We start from the raw sequence: 14,949 nt of genomic DNA, 5'->3' as shown, positions 1-14,949 counted from the left end.
GCTAACGACCAAGAATGTACCAGCTAACGACCAAGAATGTACCAGCTAACGACCAAGAATGTACCAGCTAACGACCAAGAATGTACCAGCTAACGACCAAGAATGTACCAGCTAATAACCAAAAATGTACCAGCTAACGACCAAGTACCAGACACATTTCAACCAAAAATGTAACCAAGTACAAAACTTTTTACAGCCAAGTAAATGAATGTTTCGTTACAATGTTTATGTAATTAAGTATGTGCAGAGGCTATACCTTGTAGTTAATGGATACAGTACATAACTTGTACTTTGTACATACCAGGTTGTTATCTTCATGTACTGGTACCACACTAACCTCTTTAGTCATGAGGTCCAGTGTCTCAGATGGGTACAGCTCAATGATCTGAAGCAGACGAGGGAACTTGAGTCGAGCCTCTTCAGAGTTCATCTTCAGGGCTTTCAACATGCTCTCTACCACATGGACCGGCAGAGCCAGAACCTCTGGAAACTGGCTCTCTGTGAACACAAGTAAAAACAACTGAATGAGCAGCTTTGTTACACAGTAATCTTCTGTAATAATAGTTACTGCAGTTAATGACCCGTATCGCTCTGCTCCTCGTTTCGCAGCAGCTTGTCACAGAAGTTTGCCAAAGCCATGTACGTCTCCGTGATCCCGCTGGTCTCCACGAAGTCCTGAGCGTAGGACTGGAGCTCCTCGTCGGCCTTCTTGGTTGCCTCCCGCAGCAACTTCAAAGCTCGCAACTGCAGGCCTACTTCCACTTCCTGCAGAAACAATCCCAGGAGGTTTTTAGATCTCATATGGATAAGTTAGACTCTACTGTTGTTTTCAAACCTGGGAATAATGTTGAAAAAAATGGAGATAAGTTGAGTACCTTTGGGTTTTCATTGGACCGAGCAGCTCCTGAAAGCTGAACCACTCTCTCAGATTTGTCGCGGTCAATAGTTCCCAGGACTGATGGGCTTCGGCTGACAGCTGAGGCCAGGATGTGGAACGATGTACCCTGGAGGATCTTCTGGTGTCGGAATACTTTTGCCGCGGCACTGTGACAGTCAGCCTGAAGCTCCTCTGCAGAGAGAGAAGAGCCAACATCAAGACTCTCAGCTAGAAGTTTACATCCTGGCACATCAGGAGGGTCTTCATACCTAGCAGTGGGATGGTCTTCAGCATGGCACTGATCTGTTCCAAAGGACCCTGGGTCTGGCTACGTTTGTGGTTATAGCAGCTGAAGCAGTGGACCCACGGCAGCAGCCATCCTCGGTTAGTTTTAGCCTCTCTGTGAAGCTCCTTCAGCAGCTTGGTGGCAACCGGGAAGTTTTTCTGGAAACAGCTCAGGATGAGTTTGATTGTGACGTGACGGCACAGAACGCTGACGTCCGCCCGCCGTCTCTTTACCTGCTGACAGGCGCTGTCGGCCATGCGCAGCTTCATGTTGAACTTGCAGTCGTTCACCATCGTCTCGACGTCTCCTGCGGGGTCCTGGGACTCGTCCATGTCCATGCTGTCGCTGGGAGCGTGGCCTCTCAGCTTCTCCCTGATCTTGTCCAGGAAGAAACATCTGAACCACAGAGACCAGATCTAAAGCTGTGTTTGGTAAAAAAAAAAACAAACAAAAAAAAAACAACACTTGGTCCGGCTCCTCTCACCGAGACGTAATGATGTCATCCCACACGTTCACCGGATCCACTTTAGCATCAGGGTATCGATCCGTCCAAGACCTGATGAGGCGCCTCAGAGAACTCACAGATACTAACAGGATGAGAGAAAAGAGAAGTAAGACACTTAATTAACTGAAAAAGTTTTATATGCAGTGATGTTTCTCACCGTCTCCTTTGATGAACAGCAGGAAGTCCTGGATCTCGGTCAAGGCCTGGACCGACTGCAYGACCGTCAGTCGACTCTGAGTCAGGAGCGTGTCCACACTGGAGTAACTCTGAGACAAGCAGAACAAATATGAMCTGACGATCCAAACAACAGAGTATTTGAGCGAACGCTGAGTCACTGTTCACTTTTTAAACATATTTAACTTTATTTACAGATATTTTCTTCAGAAAACATTAAGACCAGTCATTTCCTTCTAAATATTGTTCTCTGAAATCTTTGGTTTGTCTTCTGATGCTACTTTTTAACTAGCCTTTAGCTATTGTTTTGCCACATTTATCCAGCCTTTGATACGTTAGGCTTTTAGCTAACATTTTGTTACTTTTAGCTTTCAGCTGCTGATCTGAAGTTTTCAGTTAGCCTCTTGCTTTTTAATCTTTCAGCTATTATTTTGCATTTTCTACTTTTGCCATTACGGTAGCTAATATTTTTTACTTTTAGCTCCTAGATTTTAGGTAGAATTTTGCAGCTTTAGTTTAATTAATCATTTTGCCGCTTTTCACTTTTTTTCTTTTTAGCATTAGAAAAGCCTTTAGCTACATTTGGCTTTTAGTTCAGCTTTTGCTACTTTTAATTTGCATTCTGTTACTTTTAGTGCTTAATTAGAATTTTTGCTACTTTTAACTTTTTGGGAGTCCTTTCATATTCCTAGCCTTTTGTTACTTCTAGCTTGCACTAAGCTACATTTAGCTTTAAGCACACCTTTTTGCTACATTTAGCTTTAAGCTGACCTTTTGCTACATTTAGCTTTAAGCTGACCTTTTGCTATATTTAGCTTTAAGCTCACTTCAATCTACATTTAGCTTTTAGTAAACATTTTGCTAAATTTAGCTTTTAGCAAACCTTTTGCTACATTTAGCTTAAGCTCACTTCATACTACATTTCTCTTTTAGAACATCTTTTGCTACATTTAGCTTTAAGCTGACCTTTTGCTACATTTAGCTTTAAGCTGACCTTTTGCTACATTTAGCTTTAAGCTGACATTTTGCTACATTTAGCTTAAGCTCACTTTGTGCTACATTTAGCTTTTAGCACACATTTAGCTATATTTGGCTTTAAGCTCAACTTAAGCTAATATTTTCCTACTTTTAGATAGTATTTTAGTACTTTTAGCGTTCAAATAGTATTTTGCTATCTTTAACTTTAGCCTACAGTTTTGTTCTTTACAGTGTTAAGCTAGTGTTCTGCTGCGCAGCTTTAACATCTTAGTTTCAGCTTCTTCCTAATTCAGGGCTCAAGCATATTTTCTCCCGTTCAACTGTTTTTCTGCAGACTCTAAGCCCCTCTGCTGTCAGCTAAAGCACCTCCATGAAGAGCTGCAGGGCATGGTTGGTGTAGAACTTGGCGCGGTCGTAGTCCTCCTGCAGGATGTAGAGCAGGCTGAGCTCCCGGCTGTAGTGACTCTCCAGCAGCTTCTTGCGCTCCTCCACCTTCATGGCGCCATCGATGAAGCTGAGGAGGGTTTGGTCGCTCTCGCCCAGCTGCAGCTGCTTCAGCATGCTGCGGATCATGTGCTGCAGATACATTTCCTAAAAGAAGACGTCACAGAGATTAACGGCTTCATCTGAACAATAACATTAAAACTGATCTCTTGTGTTACCTGGTAGAAAGGCTCTGACCACATCTTCTCCAGGTTGGGCGGAGTGTTTTCATCGATGTAAACCGTGGAACAGTACTGAAGAGACTTCCACTCCGTCAGCTGACTGTAGGCCTCCATGGCAGCTATTTCCCAGAAATCCTTCTCAGATTCAGTGGGCTCTCCGTCAGGCCAGTCCTCTGTGTTCAGAGCCTACGAGACCACAACTCAGATCTACACGTCTGCATCGACACTACAAGATTTGGACTGTCCCGGCTGGGCTTCCGTACCTGGTTGTAAAGCGTCACGGCTTCGGCAAAGTCTGTGTTAGCTTCGGCCTGAAGAGCGGCGCAGGTGATCGGCTTCGTTCCAACTTTACTSCCAAAGATTCCTCGCACGACGTCGTAATCCTCCAAAGATCTGTAAAGCCTGTGAGGAAACAGAACGCTGAACAACTGCTGAAATTAGCTAAAACTAAGCTAGTTAAATCAATAAAAAGAGTAAAATGAGCAAAGTTAAAAGGCATTATCAGCTATTGTAAAATTAGCTAAACAATTGCTCAAAGCTGAAATCAGCAAAACTATACTTAGAGCTATACTTGAATAATATTTTAGCTACCTAAGCAGTAGCTAAAAGTAGAAATATATAAGCTAAAACCAGAATCAGCAAAAATAGTTTAAAAATGCAGATTTATTCCTAAAAGCTAAAAAAACAATAGCTAACCGCTAATGGTTAAAAATAAGTGTAAAACAGTAGCTAAATTGAGCAAAAATACAGTTAAAGCTAAATTTAGTAAAAACCATAGCCAAAAGCTAACATTGGCTAAACAGTAACTAAACGTKGCTAAGGGTTTGCCTAAGCTAAAATATATTAATGCTAGCTAAAAGTAGCATAAGAATATTAAAACTGATAAAACAGCTGAAGCAGATTTCTATAACTAGAAACAAAGTGTTCCAGACTTTCGGCTGTTTTTTAACGGAGCCACGTGATGAAGATCTACCTCGCGAGGTGGATCCATTTGTTGGTGTCTGGAGGGACATCTCGGCGTCCTCGTGAGCGTTTGGCGGGACGTTCCTCCGGGCCGGCGGCCTGCAGCAGACCCTCCTCCAGCAGCAGGATGCCGGACGGCTGCTGGAGGCTCACCAGGCAGGTGGAGCTGACGGCTGCAGGGTCCAGCTGCTGCAGCTCCTGGTGCCGGTAGCACATGTCCTGACAGAGGCAGCAGCATCGTCAGCGTCCAGCAGCTGGACAGGTGAGAGGATCTGTCAAGACGTGTCGTACCTGCACACACGCTATGAAGGGAGGGAAGCAGAGCGTGCTCCTGCTCAGGAAGGAGTTCATGTTGCTCCGCAGCTCCTCTTTGATCCTCCTGCTCTCCTCTGGACCGCGGCTCCTCTCCATCTCCTGGAGGACGCCCGTGAAAAGGGAGCTGAACAGCTGCTTGGACAGGATGGGGTCTCTCTGAGGGGAGGAGAAAAATATTAACTAGAAAAACAGAAATAGAGCTGTTAAGGCTAAAAATATAAAAAATAAACACAAGCTAAAAGAACAACACTACTCATTTAGCAGTCTACATAAAAGCTTAAAATGTTTTAATGTAAAACAATGTTAGTTAATTATAGCAAAAGGCCAGCTGAAAGCTAAATGTAATGAAATAATAGAAGTTAAAAACAGCAAAAGACTAGCTGAAAGTATCTGCAAAAAGCTAGCTAAAAGTAACAAACAGCTACTTGGAAGCTAAGAGAAGCAAAAGCTAACAAAGTAGTAAAGGTGAAGCTAAAAACTAAAGTACAACAAGCTGGAAAAAGCTGGCAAAAAGCTAAACGTAGCAAAGGCTTGTTAGAACCTCAAAATAGAAAAGGCTCACTAGAAATTAACAGAAACAAAAGTCTGGCTAAAAGTAGCAAAAGACTAGCTAAAAGCCAAAGTATGATATCTAAAATACCAAAAGGCTAGTTTAAAAAAAAAAGCTAGCTAAAAAGGAGAAAATATGTAGCTAAAACGAGCAAAAGAAAAGCTGAAAGCTAAAAATAGCATAAACTAGCTAAAGCATGAAATGACTAGCTTAAAATACCAAAAGCTTAGCTAGAAAAAAAAATCTAGCTAAAAGTAATGAATATGTAGCTAAAAATAGCAGGACAATCACACAGCTAAATGTAGCAGCTCTCATTAGAAGCTAAAATGATCAAAAGGCTTATTAGAAGCTGAAAGTAACAAAAAGCTAGCTCAAAGCTAAACATAGCATAAAAAGAAAAAACGGAGCCAGTTTTATGGCTGATTTCAATGAAGAAGTGTGTTTTTAAAGGAATGAAGCTCACTGTAAGTCTCCGGAGAGAATCTTTGTAAATAAAAGGAAAAGTGAAGTCTTGCCTGAGCGAGAGCCTGCAGAGGAGCGATYAGGCTGCTGAACGGGATCTGAATGTCTGGGAAGTCTCCTGACCTGTAGCTCCGGTACAYAGTCACCTGAGCTTCTTTACGCAGCCTCTGATCAGCCTTTTCTTCCTGTGGGACAAACACAGAACCGGGTTAGAGGTCCTAGTTTCACCTCAGTCACAGTAAAGGCTGATTAGTGGTGGCGGCCATCTTGAATCGGGTTAATCACGTGTAGATGTGTTTAACGATTCTTTTCTGGGAGCTTTGTTGRGATTAGTCTGTTGTGTGAACACAGGCAAAAACAGCAAACACACCTTCTTCCACCTCTGCTGCTGGATCTCCTTTTGTGCGAAACCCAAGCTGACTTTCTCCTGATCCTTGAGGAACCTGCGTCTCAGCCTCAGAATGCTGCTGCGTCGCTCGTTCTCAGCTGTAAAATAAAACAAAGATTAAACCCTTCCTCCTCAACCCAAAGCGTTCAGGTAGTTTTCAGACTCACCTCTGGTCCGGCTGTCCACCTCGTCTGTCGAGGCTGTCAGGCGCCTCAGACCGAAACCCTCTCCGACGGGTCGCCTCGCCGCCGCCCGCCGCTCCGTTTTCTTATCGAACACGAGCAGAGACGACAGGGACTCTGAGCCCAGAGAGTAATCTGCCAACGTGTCCACGCTGCTGTCCGTCAGCCAGTTATACGCTGACCGTCTCCCTGCCACACATCAGATGCTTTAACGTCACCGCTCGGCAGGTTTTAACCTCCGGACCGATGCCGGGTCGCTGCAGTACCTGGGGTTTGGGTTTGGCTGAACTCTAAGGACGTCTGCGTGGCTCGGAGCTTTCCCCTCATGGATTCGTACTGGGAGGAAGCTGCGCTCTCTGAGCCCTGAGAGCTTAGAGTTTCTACAAACATGGGGGTCATCACTGTGCTCCTGAAGCGCCAGTTGGAGTCAATCACACAGTCCTGGAGTTAAAAACACAAAAACACATGAGTATCATCTTAAACGTCTCAGGGAGGCGAGGGATGAGAGTCAGCTCTGACCTGGAAGGTGCACTCTGACAGAGGATACTCAAACATGTTCCTCTGGAAGTCCGGACTCTGGCTGGTCATCTCCAGCAGCAGGTTGGTGGCCAGGCTCAGGAAACACCTCTCTATCTGACCCGAGTACAGAGACCTGAGCACCGTCAACATCCGCTCCAGGGTGGCGGTGGGGAGGCGCTTCTCCTGGCTCCAGAAGTTACGAACGTAGAGCCTGAAAACACATCAGACAGAGGAGGATTTCTGACTGAAATATGAAAAACAAGCAAGTTTAACCAATAAAAAATAAAACAAATAATGTTTTATAAAGACCCAGAGAAGTGATAAAGTTGTATCACAAGAGAGAGGAGAGCAGAATGAGCAGACCAGGAGCTAAAATGAGCAGAAAGGGAGATAAAATGAGCCGAAGAGGAGCTAAAGAGAGCATTAGAGGAGCTAAAATTAGTAGAAGAGGAGCTAAAATGAGCAGAAGAGGAGCTAAAATGAGCNTTAGTAGAAGAGGAGCTAAAATGAGCAGAAGAGGAGCTAAAATGAGCAGAAGAGGAGCTAAAATTAGTAGAAGAGGAGCTAAAATGAGCAGAAGAAGTGCTAAACAGAGAAGATGAGCTCAATTGAGCAGAAAGAGCTAAAATTAGCAGAAGAGGAGCTAAAATTAGTAGAAGATGAGCTAAATTGAGCTGAAGAGGAGCTAAAACTAGTACAAGAGGAGCTAAAGAGAGCAGAAAAGGTGTTAAAATGAGAAGAAGTGGAGCTAAAGAGAGCAAAAGGGGAGCTAAAGTGAGCAGAAGAGGAGCTAAAATGAGCAGAAGAGGAGCTAAAATGAGCAGAATATGAAGTAAAAGCATCAGAATAAAAGCTAAAACAGTTGGTAAATGCAGCACAACTGTGGTTAAAAACGAAAATCAGCAGAAAAGGTGCATACAATTACCAATGATATGTGTAAGCTCAAATAAGCAAAGTGCTTAAATTAGAAAACCTTGTAGCTACAGGCTACAAGTAGCAGAATGACAGCTAAAAACAGCTAAATGTAGCAGAAAAAAGATTAACATAATAAACATGTAGCTAAAAGTGGTAAGGAAGTAGCTAAAATGAGCATAAGAAGAAAATAGAGTCAGCTTGTTAAAGTAGATTTTAAACAGAAGGATGTTTTTGAAGTAATCTCAATGTAGTTCAATAGGAAAATATTAGAAAATAAAGTTAAATATTTTGAAAAATATAAAAAGTACAAAAGTCTGAAATCATATCACCCATCTCCTGAATGAGCTGAAGGATTTGATACATGTTAGAACATACTGAAGGCCTTGGTTTTCCTCTGATAACCCCTGAAGCAGTGCTTCTTTAGCTGCATTTAAAATCTCCAGAGAGGTTTTATCCTTCATGCTTTCTTCATCACTGGTAAACAAAAAAATAAAGAAGTCCATGAACACAGGAGCTATACACCAAATCAAGAAAGTGCTTCTACAACTAATCCACATAAAGCAAGAAGTCCGGAGGCCTGACCTGTAGTTGTCCTGGACCCACATGAGGATCTCGTACATCCTCTCTCTGCACACCGGTGAAGGATGGGAGATGAAAGACGTCACAGGTCCCAGGAACTCCTGAAGCTCAGCTGGAGTCAGACGAGCCGTGATCTTGTGGATGATATCCAGACACACTCTCTGCCTGGCATCATCCCTGAAAAAACAGAAACAAAACCATTTGATTGTCGCTACTTTCTGAAAAAACATACGTCTTTCTGTGGAAAAGTTCATAAATAAAACAGGAGCCTTTCAAAGATCTCAGTTTGAAGAAACCGTTCAGTCCTGACAGGTTGACGAGCTGAAATATCTAAAATAAAAAATAAATTGTAAAGGTCYATCCATAATTTCAAAAGGATTAGCTGTTTTAGCTCACCTAGATGGTCAAAAGGCTAGTCCTCGGCCGAGCTAATGCTAGCTGTTTAAGCTCATCTAGATGGTTTAAAGTCTAGTCTTCGGCTCAGCTAATGATAGCTGTTTAAGCTCTTCAAACTGGTCTAAAGGTTAATCCTCGTCCCAGCTAATGCTAGCTGTTTTAGCTCTTCAAACTGGTCTAAAGGCTAGTCCTCGTCCCAGCTAATGCTAGCTGTTTTAGCTCTTCAAACTGGTCTAAAGGCTAGTCCTCGTCCCAGCTAATGCTAGCTGTTTTAGCTCATGAAACTAGTCTAAAGGCTAGTCCTCGGCACAGCTAAAGCTAGCTGTTTTAGCTCTTCAAACTGGTCTAAAGGCTAGTCCTCGGCCCCAGCTAATGCTAGCTGTTTTAGCTTGTCATCATGGTCCAACAGCTCCAGCTCGTGGCCACGCTAAGACTAGCAGTTATTAAATACAGTCTAACAGCTGAAGTCCTTGGTTCTGCAGGGACTAGCTATTATTGGCTCGTCACTGTCGTCTCACAGCTAATTTTTGAAATCAAATAAGATGAACCCCAGATGAATGGGGGGTGGGGTATCTAGGACTCACCTGTGGCTCATGATCTGAGTGAGTCCTGTGGTCTTCAGCTGCAGAAAGATGTCTGGAATGACATCAGCTCGACTTAAAACGCACTCCAAACAAAACGTCTTCAAGGCGCCGTGCAGCTTCGGCAGCAGGAAGAACACGTGGTTCACAAACCTGAAGAATTAAAACAGTTTTAGGTTAAAGGGGGTTTCTTAAAAATGAGTCCTCAGTAGTTTATAAAAACAGAGTCAGCTCACCGATCCATGAACGGAGGAAAGTGTTTGGAGACTTTGTTCAGGCAGATGATGAACTTATCGGCCAGATCATTCTTCAGGTTGATTATTTTTGTTGCAGCCAGATTCAGGAGCTCTTCATGTTGCTGAAACAGAAAAAAAAACAAGTTATTAAAGTTTAACTTAAACAAAAGAATGATCCTATGCTAAATAATAATAAATTAAAAAAAAAAAAACATACGTTGCCCATTTCAACTGTACTTTTAAGGATGAGGCCGATAATTTCAGCTGCAGCAGAGTAGACCTCTTTGTACCTGATGGACACGTTGTTGATGAGCGCCTGGATGTACCTGAAAACACACAACACACACAAAAAGTTACATTTTAACAACTTTAGCTTCAACAAAATATGTTTAGAACAAACAATAACTGTATAAAATCATAACGCCTTTGTTAAGGTAGCAGAAACACGAGCTAAAAGCTAAAAAGAGACAATAAAAACCAGGAGTAGCAAAATAAAAAAATCTAAAAGTAAACAATTTGCTAACATTTCTGTGTAGCATAGGTCTAGCTAATAGATAAAATTAAAAAACAGTAGAAGCTAAAAGCAACAAACATATAGCTAAACCCTTAGGTACCATAAAGTCAACTAAAAGCACCAAAAAAGTGTCTAAAAGTAATAAAACAGAAGCTAAAAGCTAAAGTAGCAAAAGGCTGGCTACAAGTTCATGTAGCAAAACCCTAGCTAGCAGCAGCAAACAGTAGCCAAAAGGACAGCTAAAGAAGAAAAGTATCCTAAAAGGTTAAGCAGTATAAGGTTTGCTAAAAGAAGGAAAAGTTCAGCTAAAAGTAGCAACAAGTTGGCTAAAAGTAGATAAGAACTAATAGTAGCAAACAGATAAACTCTCAAAAGCCAAAAGGTATCAAAAAGTTGGCTAAAAGCTAAAAGTAGCAGAACAATATTTAAAAACTACAGCCTAGCCAGAAGGGAAAAGTAGCAAAAAGCTAGATAAAAATCAAAAAATTGCAGAATGTTAGCAATAAACTAAGAGTAGCTAAAGAAAATAAAAACAGTTAGTAGCTGAAGCTGGTTTAAAACAGAGTTTTTGATGAACTTAAGAGCTCTACGGGTTTCTAAGAGGAAATTATTCAAATCAAGTTAAAAGTATAAAAGTTACAAAAACCAAAAGCCGCAGTGCTCATCTAAATGAGCTGAATGTTTTGATTTACAAACAGCTAAAATATCAAAATGTCTGCAGAGGTAGTTTTAATGAAAAATAAAAATATCGGTTTCAACACTCGGTACCTGTCGTAGTCGATCCCACAGGAAGCTTGGTAAGCAGGAAGGTTGTTGGCCAAGATGATTCCCAGCAGCTGCAGTCCAACAGAATTATCTTTGCTGTTCGGGTCGGTGCCACAGAACCGCTCGTGTATCAGACTGTGGAGGAAAACAGATTTAAAAGGCTGTTTCTGCACTGTGAGCTTTGGCAGGTTAGATTAGTGGCTGTAAAGGTGAGAACACCTGTTCAGACTCTTACCTGTACGGCACCAGCAGGCAGTCCTTCCAGCACTCCACCACGGTGCGAATGATCTCCAGGTTGTGGCGGAAAACGGCTCGTTTGGAGTGGAAGCAGTGCTTCATCAGAAACTCCAGCAGCCGGTTGGCGAGGACTTCGTCTCTGGGGTTACCCTGGACCAGAAGAAACCTGTCAGAAACTGGGACCTGGTTAAACGCCCGTCAGACCTGTGACCCACCTTGGGTGTGGCCAGACCGGTCCAGGACAGAACCGTCACCACCACGTCCACCACCATGAAGTGGATCCCYGCTCCTCCGTTGTTCCCAGAGACAACGAGCTGCAGGAGCGGGCCGAGCCAGTGCTTGGCATATGGACGAAAAACCTGCCGAACACGGATTACATGAGACGGTTTTTACTTTTGTTTTATAAAGTTCTTTAAAAACCAGAGAGCAACTTCACCTCCTCTGAGTTTATGATCAGCTTTGAGATGAAGAGTCGTATGTTCAGAGGCGTGGCCGGATTCACCAACTTTACATGAAGAAACTTCATCCATGGAGGAAGCTCCGGAGCCGGACCGCCCTGTTTTACAGTAAAAGAAAACTTAAAAAAAACATTTATTCATTGAAAATGAAGCATGAAAGCTGACAACTGCTGAAATTTGAGCTGAGTTCCTAAAGCAAAAAACAGCTACTACTAGCTAAAAGAAGCAAAAGGCTGACTATAACTAGAAAAAAACTAACTAAATGTTCAAAATAGCAAAAGGCTAGTTGAACGTAAAGGGTTCCAAAATGCTAAAAGGTATCAAAATCTAGCTAGAAGATAAAAGTAGCAGAGAGTTAGCTATAAGCTAAAAGTACCAAAAGACTAGCTAAAAGTATTAAAAGCTAATTTCATGTTCAAAGCAGCAACATGCTGACCTAAAGCTAGAAATAGCCAATGCTTGCTAAAAGCTAAGCGTATCACAATGCTACACAAAAAATAATAACTGAAAGGCAACAGGTTAGCTAGAAGCTAAAGGAAACATAAGGCTGGATGAAAGCTAAAAAAAAGGCAAAAGGCTGAAAGCTAAAAGTATCGTAACGGTAGAAGTTAAAAGTAGCATAAAGRTAACTAAAAGTAGCAGACAGTAAATAAAAGTAGCCAAAACTAGCTACAGTTAAAAGTTGTAAAAGCCTGGCTAAAAGCTAAAAGTATCACGATGCTACATAAATAAACATAAATCTAAAGGCACCAGGTTAGCTTGAAGCTAAATGGAATAAAAGGCTAGCTGAATGCTAAAAGAATCAAATCAATAAATGGAAGTTAAAAGTAGCATAAGCCTTGCTAAAAGTAACAGAACAGTAAATTAAAGTAGCCAAAGGCTAGAAAGAGTTAAAAAGGTTTAAAAGCAGGGCCAAAAACTAAAATGACCAAAAGGTTAAATGCTAAAAGTGCTATAGTAGCTAAAGTTAGCAAATGCTAAACATTTTAGCATCCATCTTCTGAACAAGCTGAACGTTTTGACATTTGAACAGCTAAAATAGCACAAACAGCTACACATATTGGTTTTGATGAGAAATTTCAAAATAAAAGCAGGAACCTGCTGGGTTTTCGGGGTTATATTGTTTCTCTGCATGTGCTGGATCAGAGCCGTCATGGTCGTCATGCACTCGTGCTGGTTCAGCTCGTCCATTTCCAGGTCCACCATGGCGTCCTGGGAGGGACTTCTGTCCTCCGTCTCCTGAAGGCAGACACAAATAAACCTGTTCTTGTTTTGCTCCTGGCCTTCTGAGAGTAATTTAAACACGTTATAAATATACAGAGAGGTGTAGACCAGGCTGTGAGAGAATCAGGTTTAGTTTGACCTTTTTCAAAGCGGCTCGTTTGGGTCCCTCTGGGTTCTGGGAGTTGAAGGAGAAGCTCTGGACTCCTGTGGAGAAGTCAAACTGACTCATCTCTTCACTCAGGCTGCTGTCGGCCATGTACGACTGGGAGGACAGGTACACAGGTGCTTCTGTGGAAACAGAGACCAACCCAATTAAATCCACACCTGAGACWGTATGTCCTCATAAACAGCATCAACCAGGAGCTAAAATGTACCTTTACATTTCTGCTACAGGCTAAAATCAGCTAAACTGAAGCTAAATGATATAATCAGCAAAACTGCACTAAAAACTACAATTAATAAATAGCAGATTAGAGCACAAATGAGAAAAACAGTAGCTAAAATTTAACAAAATAGCAGCTTAAGCATAAAATAAACAAAACAAGAGCTAAAACCTGGAATGACCAAAACCAGAACTAAAAGCTAAATTGTCAAATTCTTGCTAAAGTAAAAAAATTATCCAAGCAACAGCTAAAAAAATAAAACAGTAGCTGAAAGTCAAGTTGGGGAAACCATTTGTAAATGTTAAGTGTTAAAAAAGCTAGTTAAATGCTAAAACTAGCAAAATATAAGCTAAATGCAAATATTGGCAAAACTATGGCTTAAAGCTAAATTAAACATACAGTAGCTAAAAGCTATAAGGAGCCAGACAAGACAAAAAAAAAAGAACAGATGTGTTGAAGCAGATTTCAGAGAATGTTTCTGTAGAAAGTAAAAAATCCTCAAAGTATTTCAATGAGGAAATATTAATAAATAAAATAAAATAACCATAAATACAGTGTATATAAATAAAAAGCTGTAAGCTGATTTCACTGACAATAAATAAGCTCATTAAAGATATAGCATGTTTATCAAAGATGGCTGAAACAACAGTTTGTGAGCAGGTAATACCTCCGCTCTCCTCACTAATTTCTTTACGAATCAGAAAATATTTCTTCTTCCTCTCAAGCGGAACCTAAAACACAGAGGAAAAGAAATAGTGAACATATAACATTAGATATTTAACATTATCTGTTAAATAAAACAAAAGAGTACCTCAATTTCAATGGGAAAATTGTAGGTCCTTTGAACATCGATGATGTTCTCAAGAATAAATTGATTCTGAACGATTAAAAAACAAAAACAAATCAGCGTCTTTTCTAAATTGTTCTTTGTTTTGTTTGTTTTAAAGACGTCAGCACCTTCTCTGGTTTCTCACTGAAGAGGAAGCCCTGGTAGAACTTGGGCTCGTTGAAGCTGCAGCTGATGACGGCGATGTTACAGTTGTATGCGGCGCAGTGAAAAACTCTCCTGAGCTCCAGCAGRTGAGTCTCACCTGCCATGTTCTCAGTGAAGGCTTCGAAACACGACCTGTAAACAAACAATATATATATTTATATATAAATGTTCTCAGTGAAGAATTCAAAACAAGACCTGTAACAAACAAAATAACTTTCAAGACTCATTCAGAAGGAGAAAATCCAAATATTTGTGAAGACGCACTTGATTAGAACTTTGGACAGCTCGTTTCCCTCCGTCCTGTCGGAGCGACAGTAGGCCTGATTGATGCGGGACTCCTTGGAGTAAAGCTCCTCCTTGGGGAGGCGCGAGTACAGCAGCTCCATCAMCTTAAAGCAGCCCATCTTCTTCAGCAGCTGCACCTCGAAAGCTCCTTCGCTGGACTGAAACAAACGTTTATATTGTGACTTTAAAAAAACAGGTTTTCCTGCAGAAATATTCTCCAAACGGGGGCTGCTCAAAGAGCCATCCTCAGCAGGCAAGATACTGACTGTTCATTAGGGATGGGCGATATGGACTAAAAAATTATCTCGATAATTTCTAGGTTTTATTACGTTAACGATAAGTGACGATATATATATCAGCCTAATCTTTTGTATTATAAATCTATCACTACATTCTCTCTTAAGAGCCCTAAAATACTAGAAGCCACTAAACTATATTAATAATAAGAATAATAAAAAAATTATAATAATGCATTTTATTTATAGGCGCCTTTCAAAACTCCCAAGATCACCTTACAG

The 14,949-nt window shown here is 41.3% G+C and overlaps 1 protein-coding gene across 1 annotated transcript in view; it reads right to left on the bottom strand.

Annotated features, from left to right (window-relative positions):
* Window positions 1–14,589, bottom strand: part of prkdc (protein kinase, DNA-activated, catalytic subunit) — a gene marked incomplete at its 5' end in the record, with an annotated part of 23,033 nt that extends 8,444 nt beyond the window's left edge. Inside the window, 32 exon segments of the mRNA XM_014007838.1 lie at window positions 338–498; window positions 582–765; window positions 876–1,069; window positions 1,147–1,321; window positions 1,397–1,559; window positions 1,648–1,750; window positions 1,826–1,934; window positions 3,187–3,411; window positions 3,483–3,671; window positions 3,749–3,887; window positions 4,459–4,667; window positions 4,740–4,919; window positions 5,829–5,960; window positions 6,146–6,261; window positions 6,331–6,534; window positions 6,612–6,786; window positions 6,865–7,075; window positions 8,155–8,253; window positions 8,362–8,535; window positions 9,339–9,488; window positions 9,572–9,693; window positions 9,789–9,897; window positions 10,854–10,985; window positions 11,086–11,237; window positions 11,303–11,446; window positions 11,524–11,643; window positions 12,644–12,784; window positions 12,909–13,057; window positions 13,820–13,883; window positions 13,964–14,029; window positions 14,110–14,278; window positions 14,411–14,589. Coding sequence (XP_013863292.1) covers window positions 338–498; window positions 582–765; window positions 876–1,069; window positions 1,147–1,321; window positions 1,397–1,559; window positions 1,648–1,750; window positions 1,826–1,934; window positions 3,187–3,411; window positions 3,483–3,671; window positions 3,749–3,887; window positions 4,459–4,667; window positions 4,740–4,919; window positions 5,829–5,960; window positions 6,146–6,261; window positions 6,331–6,534; window positions 6,612–6,786; window positions 6,865–7,075; window positions 8,155–8,253; window positions 8,362–8,535; window positions 9,339–9,488; window positions 9,572–9,693; window positions 9,789–9,897; window positions 10,854–10,985; window positions 11,086–11,237; window positions 11,303–11,446; window positions 11,524–11,643; window positions 12,644–12,784; window positions 12,909–13,057; window positions 13,820–13,883; window positions 13,964–14,029; window positions 14,110–14,278; window positions 14,411–14,589 — 4,839 coding nt within the window.
* Window positions 14,590–14,949: the final 360 nt, after the last annotated feature.

This window comes from Austrofundulus limnaeus, unplaced genomic scaffold, assembly GCF_001266775.1.
Source record: "Austrofundulus limnaeus strain Quisiro unplaced genomic scaffold, Austrofundulus_limnaeus-1.0 Scaffold45, whole genome shotgun sequence".
Classification (NCBI taxonomy): domain Eukaryota; kingdom Metazoa; phylum Chordata; class Actinopteri; order Cyprinodontiformes; family Rivulidae; genus Austrofundulus; species Austrofundulus limnaeus.
The sequence above is the reverse complement of the archived record's forward strand: the minus strand, read 5'-3'. Positions and strand labels throughout refer to the sequence as shown.